The following is a 13,989-nucleotide window of genomic DNA, read 5'->3' on the forward strand; positions in this document are numbered from 1 at the left end:
CAAATGATAAAAGGTGAATATATCGATTATCTATCTATCAATATGTCTGTGTTTTACTTTGAAAGTTTCAGCGGAACTGCTTGTCAAAACCCCGGATGTTTCACTGTAACGGTAAACGCTCGCGCCTCTTCAGACACCTTGTAGACAGGAACACGCGCACTCGGTTCACGTGCGGAGGTAAGATGCGGCTGGATAACCGGACGAGGCTCCTGAATCTGGCTTTAATTTAACGTTAAATTTAACGTTATTTCGGGGAGAAACGAGCCATGAAGAAACACCTGAGTCCTACGAAACAGCAGCAGCAGCAGCAGCAACAACCACCGGCTGATGTCCCGGCTCCAGGCGGCGAGGTTACCGTCCAACAACTCAACGAGCTCCTCTCCGACGGCCGCGGCTTTTACAGCCTACCGACACAACACTTCAACGAGGTCTTTCCCAGAATATACGTCGGCAACGCGTAAGTTAATTCTCCTTTCTCCTTCAGAGGCGATAAATTGTGCTGTCTGTGGCGGTGTTTGACACCGACAGGTAGGGCAAGGTCCCTCCCAGTCCACCGACCAGGCAACAGTGTCGCATGTCGACCAGCACGCACACAGGGCGGGTTTGGCTTTTCGGTGTCTCCGCTACCGTCATGGACGAAGCGACAGCCTGTTGTCAACAAATAACCGGTTGTCCTCGAAATACCAGTCTGCCCCAGTAAACAGACAGGTGGAGATTGTGTGACACTTTAACATAGGATAAAACCACATAATTAGAGTAATTGGCGTCTGTTGAAGGTGTACGCTATTATTGCTCCCCGTTAAAGGAGAGAAATCCGGCATGAAGACCGGTTTTTCCTCGGTGAAGCCCTCCATCACCAGCATCACCGCCCTACCCCAACGTCTTCATCAAGCCGCTCCCCATTCCCTACAGCTGGGCTGGACACACAGCAGTTATCACATCCAGCAGGGCTTATGGTCATTCGTAAACTCCAATAATAATCACAATGGCTAAAAAAAACTATCTTAACCGTGTAGTTTGTGATTTATTATCTAAACTGAGGTGAACCCAATAAAGTCAGTTAACACATCTGTTTAAGCACATACGCATTTATGATCCAGGTTCAAAGCATAGATGTAAATAATAGGATTGTACTGATGTGGACATTTGTATTGTATTCTGTATTTTCCCAGAGATATGTTGGGGGGGGTTTATAGTGTAATTTCTTGTTTCAGTGTGCTAAATCCAATACATGTGACGTGCTTAGCTCAACCAATGATGTGGGGCTCTATTGGACGTCTCCCTAAATTATAACACACACAAACCTGTTTTAATTTCATTACAATCTATGAGCTGATTTATAGTTTTCTATGGAAGAACTGAAAAATGTGAATGCAAAAACAGCACCATAGCTTACATTTTTTTTCTACGTAGTCACATTTCAGAAAAATAAGTACCTGCTGTGTGATGTATTTCCAGCTGTGTATATACTGTATATGCATATTAAGAAACTGTAGGTACCAACTGGGGAAAGGTATCCTAAATTGCAACAGATAAGCAAAGCTCAAAAATAAAAATAACTTTTTCTCATCCAGTGTAAAACACAAACCTCCAAAAGTTACAGAAAATCATGTTTCAAATATATTTAGCTGAGTTGTAATGTAAAACAAGCTTTTACAGAGCAGCCCTTAATCTTACTTTTATAGATGAATGGTAGAGATCCAGGGATGCCCCTGAGAAACTTAGTGTCTCTGTGCAGTCCATCATTTGGCTCCAGTCCCTGCCAACAGAGGACGGTGAGCAGGATGAAATACAAGCGCATTACTGTTCCTCAGTGCTACAACAAAAAAATCAATCTGAATATGCCAATCTGCCTGGCCAAGTCTCCAAACAAAGTGCTGGCAGTCCTCTGCTTAGCTGAGGCTGATCACATAGAGCTGTGAACCTGCAAAAGCCTCTAATAAGTCTTGTCCTTCATGGTTGCTTTTGAAGAGGAAGTTTTGATGTCTGATAAATTATGTTTACCGATTATGAAAGCACAGTTTTAGTAATCATTGAAAGTATTGCTATTCTTTGCTTTCTCCTATCAAAGCCCATTAGTTGACTAGGCCATTTTACTGTTAAAGTATAGGTTGTCCAGATCAGTTCCAATGGCAGTGTAAGGTAATGTGATATTATAAATGGATCTGGCAGCATGAACTGCTATTGATTATTGATTGAACCCTGCACCTTGTCTACTGTTTCCACCACTAGGGCCACTAAGCTTTTTTGCTGATGTATCCTATTAGTTTTACACTGTTACAGCTCAAATTGTGTAGTTGGTTAGATTAACATAGTGCTACAGTAATACATGGATTGTGTAGACTGCACACTTCTATTATTAGTCATTAAATAAATTAAAGAACTGTCCTTGAAAATATGTTTTATTGTTTCTTATCAATATCATGGGGTCCCACAGGAATACAAGTAATTCCTCCAGGAATCAAACCTGTTCTTAGTCCCTAGTATTCTGTTTAACAGTAGGGTATAAATTGCTGGATTTTCAGGTTAAGACACAGTTAAATATAGTTAATAATTGTTCATTTGGGAAAAATATGAAATTCAGACAGTTGTCTTGATAACCTTTGATATTTTCTTACATTTTACCTTCTGCTATAAATGTCTGGTGTGAAAATATATTCACTCCTGGAAACCTTGCTGTCACACCTGTTCTCTTTTTCAATTTCCCTGTAAATTTTCTTGTCAAATTAAACAATAGTTTTCACTCCTTTATTTCCATTCAGCATATTCACTGTGAATTTGGTTTGATGAGCTCAAAGAAAACAAAAACACAAAAATGGCATTTATCTCTGCAGCAGAAAAGGTTGCAACCTCTAATGATGGAAAATACAAAACATGGTGAAAATGTGTTTGCTCCAGTAACACATTTAAATACAGGTTTAAAACTAACTTTCTGTGGGTAATTTCAATAAAGACACAGACAAAAAACATTTTTATCAAGTCAGTAAAATATTCCCATCACTAAATGGATTGTGATTGTATATTCAGTCCTTTACATTGCCTTCATATCAGTTGTAGACAGCACTCTGAAACCACCGCGTGCAGCTCAGGGACAAAGAGAAGGTGTGGTTTTCTTTAAGGAACGCATTGGCTCTCTGTGAAGATGGTCTTTAATAATGGATGTGGGGGGACTGCAGATCCCAGGGTAAGGAGGCTGGGACAGGGCAGGTAAGGAAGAAGAGAATCACTGACTGTGAACTCATTTGACCCCAGTGTGCTTCTGCATTGTGTTTTGTGGAAGTTCAGTAAATATGAACAGTGCTGCTCTGTACTTTTATATGTTGTTCGCACTTATGTTGCTCATACTGAACATGTAAGCATGTATTAATTTATGTGCACAAGTTTACATTTAGTCTAAATATCACACCTTTTTGTGAGCTAAAAGGGAAAAATATGACGTTTGTCCACATTGAGCTCTGCTTTGCTTCATCACATTTCTGAGTCTCAGCCCTGCAGCTCACACACAGGCAGATGGGTTGTTTCATACCCTCCTCTTATGGCCGTAAAGCAAAATAGTGGCAGAGAGGATTTTTATTAGTTCTTGCAGAAGGGGCTTTGCAGCCACCACCTCTAGGCTGCTGTCCAGGATTACCTGGCCTGGTCTGGCCTTGCTAGCCACATATTGACTGTAAGCTGATACAGCAATAAAAGTAGACAGTGTTGCCAGGAAAAAACATTTTACAATAACATTTGTGATTCTCAGTCTGAATAAAAGCAATGAAAATATAATCAAGAAACTTTTAGCTTACATAGAAGAAAATATTTTCTTGCCTTTAGCGTAAATCTTCCATTTGCAGGTCAGCAAAGCTTTGGTATAATAATTTTTTTTCATCGTACTCATCTCTCATTTAGTATTTCAATAATAGTGAAACAGGCAAGCAACAGGAGAACAGGCTGGGAAACTTCGATTTGCAACAGTGTGTAGAGCAGCGACATGATGCAGGTTTTGTTGTTTAAACATAAATTTTCTACGGTTAATTAGTGACACTAAAGACTTTAGTTCAGCATACACAAAAGAGGCATTTTATTCAGAATCAATTGGCAGTGCCTTCGGCCTGGTTGAATAGTAGCAGTGGACACTGGCATTGAGCCAGGCAGACCGGAGCAGCAGATCTTTTATTCCTTTGCTATGGTTTGTTAGCTCTGTACAGCACAGGCCTAATATGCAGTACTGTGATTCTTAAAGACAAGGTTTATTAGAGCAGAAGAGAAGCAGACAGAGATGCATTGTTTCCTGGATGTTGGATTAATGAAGATGGAGGTGTTGCTGCTGGAGTGGAGCAATTTAGGTGAGACATCCTTTTCTGTCTCTTCTCAAATGAGTTGAAACCAGGTATAACAGTTTGTGTTTCAATATCAGTCTTTCTTTTAATTCTGTTTTCCTGCATATATTGGTCCCCTTTGCCCTGCGTCCCTCTTATTCTTCTCATACTTCCTACCCCACCTTCTTCAAGTGTAAAGGGATAATGTTGAATAATAGTTTATTTTATGATGTACATCACAGCAGGCCATTCTTATCCAAAGTTACATTAATCTTCAACATTAACAGCCTCCACTCTTCTGGGATTATTTTCCTTAAGATGTTGGAACCTGGCTGCAGATATTTTCTCTTATCTGGCCACAAGAGCATTAGTTAGGTCCAGCACTGATGTTGGGTGGTAAGGTCGTGATCAGTTGGTGTGCCAGTGTATCGCAAAGGTGTTGGGAATGGTTGACATGTCTCTGTGCAGGCAGTCAAGTTGTTCCACACCAAACTGGAAAAAAAGGACCCGAAACAGTACAGGGACTTCTACAAAGTTGGAAACATCTTTTCATCTTTTTTTAACATATGTAGACAGAGACACCCACATACTTTTAGCCAAATCACACAAGTTACTGCACCATACAGATTTTTCTAAAAACTTGTATTAATAGATTCATCTGTAATCATACCTCAAGTGACCGCAAGTAATAACTGTCAAGCATAAGTGTTTCAGAGTGACAACATACAGAGCTGCTTTTACATCTCCCAGCAGATACACTATACAGTACTTGGCTGTGTATCAAGAGGCTGTGATACTGCCAGCACACTGTTCAGTAAAATAAATGCAGAGGTGTTGCAAGGTGCTACCTATACTGTCAAATTATCACTGTCAAATAAATTGTGCTGACCCACTATGTTCTTGCCAAAATAGTCAGGTGTTATTATTTGTGCAGTTATTTGTCTAGGATGTCTTTTCTGCTGTTGTGTCCTCATCATTTTTGTCATGACAAAACAAAACACTTAATTTTCATTTCAACAGAGACACCTTATAAGTTTCTACTGGTGTCCAAACTTTGTTTCTATGCAGCAAATCTGTCACACCTGCTAAAGTGATTAAATAATTGCATTTTTCTGCTCTGATCCTGACTCTCGTCTCACCTGCCCAGGTTCGTAGCCCAGAATGCAATGCGTCTGCAGAAACTTGGAGTGACGCATGTTCTTAACGTGGCTGAGGGTACTTCCTTCATGCATGTGAACACCAGTGCTGAGTTCTATGCTGGGACAGGCATCACATACCACGGTATCCAGGCCAATGACAGTGAGCAGTTCAACCTCAGTGCCTTCTTTGAGGAGGGGGCTGACTTTATTGACAAGGCCCTAGCACACAATAATGGAAAAGGTGAGCTGGTTTTAAAGTCTGAGTTGTAAAATGTGGAGATATGTCAGCTCCAGTCACATATTTTATTCTGTTGTGATGCACGACTGGTTGGTTTGTAGTTTTAAACGCAGACAATATGTGAATGTTGGCTTCAGTTTCCTCTGTCCCCTTAATGTAAGATATTCACTTTCAGGGATTGTAGACACTTTGAAAAGGTTAAAACTTAAAAATAAGGCAGTGTTTTTGTTCATCTTCACCAAGCATCACTTCTAATGTAGCAGGTAATCTCCACTGGTAGAAAGTAGACTAATGGTGGCAGGGCATTAATAACATCATTATCAGCAAGGCCAAAATTAAAACTGAGTTGAACTAAATAGCCCTTTTCAGTGTATACCAATGCACCTAAAACACAAAGAGAATTGAGAATTTGTGTTTAACAAGAGCCTCAAAGACTTAGGAGATCAACGGGGAACACGCTGGCTTTTTCAACTCTAGTAGCTCTCTCTTGAAAAAGTAATTTGTTCCGACAAGATGAGACACGAAAACAAGCTCCTCTTGTTGCTTGTCTAACAAAGAATACATGAATTAAGGCATCTTTTAATGATCCTGTCTCAATATGCCTCAATGCTGTGGATGTTAAAGTGAATACAGGAGATAATCATGATGGCCTGGAGCATCTCAGGCTAAATCTGACACACTCCTGAGCTCTGCTCCATATTCCATTATCGGATCATGTCCCTGGAACATTGTCAAAGTGTACCTGTAGAACCAAAGCCCATGCCACCTCCTTTTTTCCTGTTGTATCTTAATTATCTTGAACAGGTGATTATGACCCTGTTGGACATGGTAAGAGAATAAAACAAAGTGTCTTAAATGAGTTGTTTGATACACTTGAGTATTCAGTAGCAGAACAGCTCTCCCAAAGCTGAGGCTAAATTTAGTCCATTTGTCACCACATTGGAGGGATGTGTTTAATTAGTAGGCTGAGCCCTGTATTTTATTGCATGGATTTTTTTTTTTGTCAGCTGTAGCACAGAAAAACATCCTAAGTCTCAACCAGTTTGGCAAAAGTTGCACCTACACTGGCAAATCAGGAGTAAAGACTGTCTGTAACAGAAGAGTGGAGAGGAGGAGGTAGATGACAGAAAAGAGGAGCAGATAAAGGAGAAAGTGTCTCACGACTACCTACTGCTTGGTATTACTATACTTTGACACTCTGCTGTGTGCACCACACTCTTTGGCATTCTGTGACCCCCAGCTGTAAGCTCTCAAAAAGTCAGAGGTCTAGGATTTTAATGAGGGACTGCATTGATGCATTGTTCCTACCTGCTATAATTAAGACATGAGTTTACAGCACGCAAGTGGTTTTGTTTACATGCTTACTCTGCACACTTCAGCTACATGTTATATATAGAAACTGTCATCAAAACGATCAGCACATAAAGTTTATGTGTAAAAGGTGTCTGCAGAGACAAATCGCCAACTCTGCAGTTCCTTGCAGCTTTATAGGGACTTAGAATCTTCTAGCTCATGGATTTTGTCTTGCGTTTCCAGCAAGAAAAGAACTGTATTGAGTGTATTAGGCATGAGAAAGACTTAACAGCTAAATAAGTGGAAGCATAAACAATAAAGAGAAGTGAGGAAGAGTTAAAGTAGGAGGTGAAACTAGCATGATGGAGTCAGAAAGTCCTGTGTGTCTTACAACGGGATACAGTAGAATCAACATTGATCTGTGGCAGGTGGGGTGATAAGGCATTTAAGAGGTCACTTTGGTGGAGGACTGTCTTGGGTGAGAGGATAGAGGAAGATTATACAGCAGATGAGAGGAAAGCAATGTTGGGGATTATACCAGGAGGGGACACACAGGTATTGGGTTTCAAATAAAGTGCAGAATCAGCACACCTGACCTGAGTACAGCACATCAGCTGCTCTGTGACGTTAGCCAGGTTAAATCCCTTATGGTCTTCTGGCTTCTTTGTAATAAATGTGCAAGTGAGACAGAAACACATTGTAGAAAGGAAACACAAAGACAAACTAACAGTACAAACACAGCCCAGAAAATATATGATGTATTCTGAGCACACATACAGCACAGATTTGTTGCTAATGCAGGATGTGGGTGCAGTAAAGATGATTGACTTTACCAAGTCTGCAGCAGAGGTCATGTCTTATATTTGCATCTCCTGGCGCAGATGATGCTTCGCTAGGCAAGTTTGGCCACAGCATATGTTCCCCAGCTACTCCTTCTCTCCTTTGTTAATTTCTTTTCTCTTTTTCTCATTTTTTTCTCTCTGTTTTTGTTCTTCCGCCACAGCCATAAAGTATAAACCCACCATAAAGCAGAAATCCTGTTTTTCATATTTTCCTTGACATTTGATATTTCTGTATGATCCTGTAAAGACAGTGAAATAAAATGTTTTCCAAGTTCTAATCATGATTCCATATGTTTTCACAGATGTGATACACATAGTTTTAGTTTTGTTTGACTTACACTTTCCAAAGTTATTATGAACTCTCATGTTCATCAAGTATAAAAGACACGCTCCTTCTCTACTTCTGTATAACTTAGAATCGTCTCATTATCAAATAATCCAGGTTTGGTGTACTTCTGATAGTACCAGTTTTCTAAAATGTAAAGTAATACGAGCTAAAAAAAAAAATACGGGGTTCACTGTGTTCACTGCCTGTGTCACCAGATAACTCACTTTGACTCAAACGGTTGTACTGACATATTCCTACGTTATGATGAACATGACCGTCACTTCCACATGAACCATCTTGCTGCCAAATATGTATTAAACTATGCCAGTCCCCAAGAGTTGCATTATTATCTGATTGATTTGGGTAATGTTTGTTTCAGCTCTAATGCCCATTGGTTTTAGTTAGTAATTTAACTTTTAAGTATGTATAAATGAGTTATTTGTAAAGATATACATCTGATGTAGGAAGAAATGGACTTGAAGTGTGGCAAACAGATGAGGGAGGTCAGAAAGTATAAAAGGGGACTAACAGACCATTGTAAGATTTGTTGGCATTAGGATACTTTTACTTTACAGAAGCATACATTTTCTGTTACTCTGTAAACCCAGCCTTGCACCATATATAGCTTTGACCTTTTTGCTCTATTTCTGTATCTTGTGTTGCCCAGGGAAAGTGTACGTACACTGCAGAGAAGGCTACAGCCGCTCCCCTACCATGGTCATTGCTTACCTCATGCTGCGCCATAAAATGGATGCCCGGCTGGCAGTGGCCACTGTGAGACATAAGAGAGAAATTGGTCCTAATGATGGTTTCCTTCGCCAACTGTGCCAACTAAATGACAAGCTGGCAAAGGAAGGCAAGCTGAACGGGGAGGTGGGAAGACCCAACGAAAGCAAGAGGAAATATTAATAGACCCTGTGCCGTGTCTCGTCCCATCATGCCTTTCACTTCAGCTGCTCTTGGAGACTGGCCACACCCCAACCTAACCAGCACCCATCAGGCACACCTGGGGTATTCAGAAACACAAACATACTGTACATACATTTATTTGTGTAGATAATTATTCCTTATGCACACACACATAGACAAACACATGTACATGCTGATTTCTTTATCATTTTCAATCCATGTCACTGCTACTCTGTAAGGTGACATCCGTCAGTCCTCTGCTCCTACAAACAGTTTGATCCTAAATAATGCAAACAAAATTCTCACCCGTTTTTAACTCTACACCACACAGATGTGCAGACATGTTGCTGCTAGTACCTGAAAGCTCTAAATTTCAGCTGAGCTTAAAACATTCCTTCAATTCCCACAAGGTAAGAAGGTGAAAACTTTGTCCTAATTTTTTAAAATATCCTTAAATAGTTATATGTATACAAGATTATAGCACAATCATTCCATAGTTTTCCACTGCCGGGAATGTCAGTGATGTCTCCGCCAGCAGGAGTACTCTATAAATTCCGAATATACTACTACAATGATAGAGTGATACACTATGTGAATTGATAGAGGAAAATCCAAAACATTCCATGAAAGTTGAGAAAAAGCCCCCAGAGTTTTCTTTGCCCTGCTGAATCTTTAAAATTGTTTATCTACTACCTGTAGGGGCAGATATTTAAGGCACAAACACAAACTGCTTACCCTGTAATACATCTAAATGCATGCTCTAGCCCCCTGTAGCATTTCAGTCAGCATCCTTGACTCCTCTGCCTCTAGTTTGACAGTGGTAGCTGATTGTTGACAGTGAACAGCAGTATCAGTGAAGGTCAAGCTAATTAAACATAATGAGCTGCGTGGGCTGTTCATGCAACAGCCATATTTAGCTACTGAAATGAGTTTCCATTAGAGCTAAGTTTGACGTTGTCATTAAGCTTTATCAGCCTCCACACAAGACAAATTAAATTAAGCATTCAGTTCTTGTGCCTCAATCTGAAGGAAGCACAGGTGACCTACACTCGGGGCTGTGTCTGAATGTGTCCTGTGCAGCCTCAGGTGGAGAACTGAAGGTGCTGCTCTGCTAATGTGTTGCTTTAAAATACTTCTCTAGTAACCCGTGATATTTCCCAAACAACAGAAACTCTGTGTCCTCTTCTTTTGAGTAGCAAAAAACAAAACTGCATCATAGTTCTCCAGCACGTGGTCAGGAGAAGAAAGCTAAAGTGAGTAAAACAAGGGTTTCTTTCAAATTTTGCCAGCTAGGGCCATGTTTAGACCCTCTTTGGTGCTGCAAGAAAAAAAACACAGCTCCCTAACTGATTTAAATGGCAGCTAGGGTGTCACCAACTGGCCAAATATCTACAAACACACATTCCTGGAGGAGGACCTTGTAAGGTGGTGGTGTATTGTAATGGTGTATTTACTAAAAGCTCAAGGCGATTGTTGCAAGTTCCAGAGAAACAAGTTGATACACTGCTGTGCAGTGTTTTGATGTCTGACAAGCTTTGATTTTCAGGGACATACTTCATTTCTCACTTACTACCTGAAGCAACCAATCCTCTTGTTTTGACGTAGCGTTGTTTATGGTCTATTATCTTAATGTTCCCCATTTAAACAGGAAAGAGATTACCAGTCCCACACTCAACATGGAACTAGCAGAGGGGTTTTAAGATGAATGCACCAGTTTACTACTGTCAAACTAGAGGCCTTTAGTTTGAAACAGTCAAAGATGCATCACCAGGATGCCACCCACATTAAACACGATGTTCCAGTCATCTTGCCTGAGAGTTGTCCACTGCCAATTCCCTGACACAGCCATTTGGCCAGTATCCAACATCAGTGTTTCATCAACAGTTTATCAGAGGCCCATACACACCATGTCCCATGTCTCACTCCTAAATGTGTGTGTAGTACAATATTAGATTATGCCTGATTTTATGCACACACAGGTTCAGATCACACAGCCTTTTGTTTGTATGTTTGAAAGCATTGCAGTATATGTCAATACCCAATCAGATATATAGAATGCAATTATAATATGACTATTTAGGCTGTAGTTGTTACATATGAAAGACAGTGTATTTAATACTGGGCCACATACTGTAAACTAGACCCAATGCTAGGAAGGATAGTGATGGAGGGTTTTGAAGCCTGCACCAGGTAAAGAGCAACCGAGGTGTTTGAGACATTATGAGAATGAGAAAGTGTGAGATGTAAAGTCAGAGCTGGCTTCACATGTTTGCACACTGCAGTCAGGAAAGAGAAGTTGTAGTTCAGCCACTTTGTCAAACATCAGACTATATTTCTTCTCTATAAATGACCTGGGGCATGTTGGCATGAATCCAGGGGGATGGAAAATGAAAACTAGGCTGTCTCGCCGCATTAATGGTACTATTTATTCCTCCTTTGATATATCTGTATACATACGAATACATACATGTATACTGTATATATATATATATATATATATTTAAGTGTTGACATATATGAATGTATGAGCAATGTGTGTATAATGTGTAGGTATCGTCATTGTCCTAATATATCATGTTGTATATGATATCACAGAAAAGCTTCTTTTTCTGTTTCAGTTAATTACATGTGCATTCATATTCAAATATAATGTGCATGTGAAATGTTCTGTGAAATTGTGATGTGATATATCACAATTGTGCAAAACCTACTGATGGTTTATTCAAGCTCAGCTGGGATAGTAAGGCATGTAATCATCATGTTTAGTGGTGTTTTGTACAGTTTTATTTTTCCATAGTATACTATAATATACAGCAAGATGCAGGTGGCAGCATAAGATGCATATGGATTATTAAGCATATGCCCTTAGTGCGTACGTCATCTGTTCATATGGTGCTTTGAAACCTTCACAGCCCTTAATTTTTGACAGGAGTTCTTGGGATGAGAAAGAAGTTATTCCAGCAACACTTTCCATTTCAATGCATTGTTTTTATCTGCAAATCAGAGTGGGACTGGCTTGTAAACAGGCTGCAGAGTCTACAATGGGGAAAATTTAGTCCTTGTTGACCTGTTGACACTTGGCACCACCTCCATTTTTTTTTTGTTTTAATTTTTATTTGGCCTTATGTCTGTTAAACACATTAATAGCATATCTAAATGTGGAAAACTGATTTTATTTTAAAATGTAGATAATGATTAATCACATGTAGATAGGTGATGATTAATTCAACAGAACATGAGTCAGCAACTGCATTGTTTTGATAATCATTAGAATATTTTTTTCAAGTAATGTGCCAGAAATGTCATGGTTCTCACTTTTCTAGTGTCTACATTTGCTGCCTCTCCCTGTCTTAGATTATAAAACAGATTCTGAACAAAAAAGCTGAACAAAAAAGCGGTTTTGAGACATCACATTTGGCTATGGGAAATTATTTTCTGAGATTTATTAGACCAGACATCTTATTGATTCATTGAGGGGAAAAAAGTCATCAGATAAATTGAACATGAAAATCATTGTTAGTTTAATATTCAGCCTGGAGTTGTTCTAAGCAATTCAACCAAATGTGTACATAACCAATGGGACGATTTTAGATAAGGGTCAGTGGGAAAGTCCAATTTGACATAAATACAGCCAAAATGTCCATTTTTAGACTGTGTTTATACAATGATCTGATCTCATAAAATTCACTCTTTAAATAAAATCTCAAAACATGCATTGAAATGTCCAGTGGTGCTGTAGCCTCTGACTCATTATTGGCTAAGAGGAAAAGTCAGAGAAGGTAATAATATCACAGGGAGTTGGAATAGAGGGTAAACTTTTCTAAGGGAGCACATGAATGTGATGTGTCTCATGACTCTGTCATTCCCTAATTTCTGCTTCCAGTAATGGTCTCAGAGCTAGTTCATGCACAGGTTGTTCCTTTCCACTCCGACACCTGCCATTTATTCCTTTCATACACTTGAACATGTTTCAAATCTGTAAAGTTGTACACTCGGGTGCAGACTAGCCCCTCGTGTATTGGCTTACATTCAGATCACAGAGGTAACCATAGGCCTGTGCAAAGTTAATCAAGCGGCAATGTTGGAAAAGCACAGAAGGTCATTTAAAAACACTTAAGTCCCTCTACCTTCTCTAAATACTCTTCTAATCACATGGATGAAAAAATATTCCCCCCACTGGATCATAAAAAAAGATTTTTAAATGGTTCCCAAGTTTCAGAATAAAAACAAAGACAGTGGCTCCCTGGATAGAAAACGTACAATCTGCTTGTTATCCAAATCACCTGCAAAGGTTCATGTTAACAGTTGAGTCATACAACAGCTTAAACCTATGTTAATAGTCAAATCGGTGTGTGAAGAAACATGACATGAGCTTTCTAGGGAATCCAGTCTCTCAGCAATGTTTGCAGACTTGAGCTACAGCCTGACAACCGACACTTCTTGTTAGTATACAAATCTGTCAAAATAGTCACTTCGCTGTAGGTCCTGCAACTCCAACAGAGACGTCTTTACAGAGGTGAATTGCAATAACAAAAATAAAGACCTTCTAGTTAAGTTTTTACTTAGACACCACTGCCCCTATAAATATGAGTATAAAACCCTGTCCTCATTTTTCTCATTCGTCCTCTGAACAGCCACTGCAATGCTCTATAACATGTTTTGTATTCAGTTATGTTTATAATTGAGTTTTTCTAATGAGTCTGGGTGCCAGTTTAAATTTTTAGACACTTACCAGTTTGCCCCCCTGACACTTGATTTCACACATCTTGCTAGCACTGCTTTCTCCTTTGGAAAGTGGTTGGTGAGATAAATCGGGTGCTGCATTACAAATTTGAAACCATTTTCAACTATGTATTTTAGTGCATGTGTCACTATCTAGAGGTTTAGTCATGGCAACTTGACTTCTAACTAGAAGTCCAGTTCACCTTCACCTGGATGA

At 39.6% G+C, this 13,989-nt stretch overlaps 1 protein-coding gene across 1 annotated transcript; it reads left to right on the forward strand.

The window, feature by feature from the left end:
• The first annotated feature begins 123 nt into the window (after positions 1–123).
• dusp3a (dual specificity phosphatase 3a) lies at positions 124–13,585 on the forward strand. The gene is made up of 3 exons (XM_026314810.1): positions 124–457; positions 5,449–5,681; positions 8,809–13,585. The coding sequence occupies exons 1-3, from the start codon at positions 267–269 to the stop codon at positions 9,048–9,050; spliced, it is 666 nt and encodes a 221-aa protein (XP_026170595.1). The 5' UTR covers positions 124–266; the 3' UTR covers positions 9,051–13,585.
• Positions 13,586–13,989: the final 404 nt, after the last annotated feature.

This window comes from Mastacembelus armatus, chromosome 19 (genome assembly GCF_900324485.2).
Source record: "Mastacembelus armatus chromosome 19, fMasArm1.2, whole genome shotgun sequence".
NCBI lineage: Eukaryota > Metazoa > Chordata > Actinopteri > Synbranchiformes > Mastacembelidae > Mastacembelus > Mastacembelus armatus.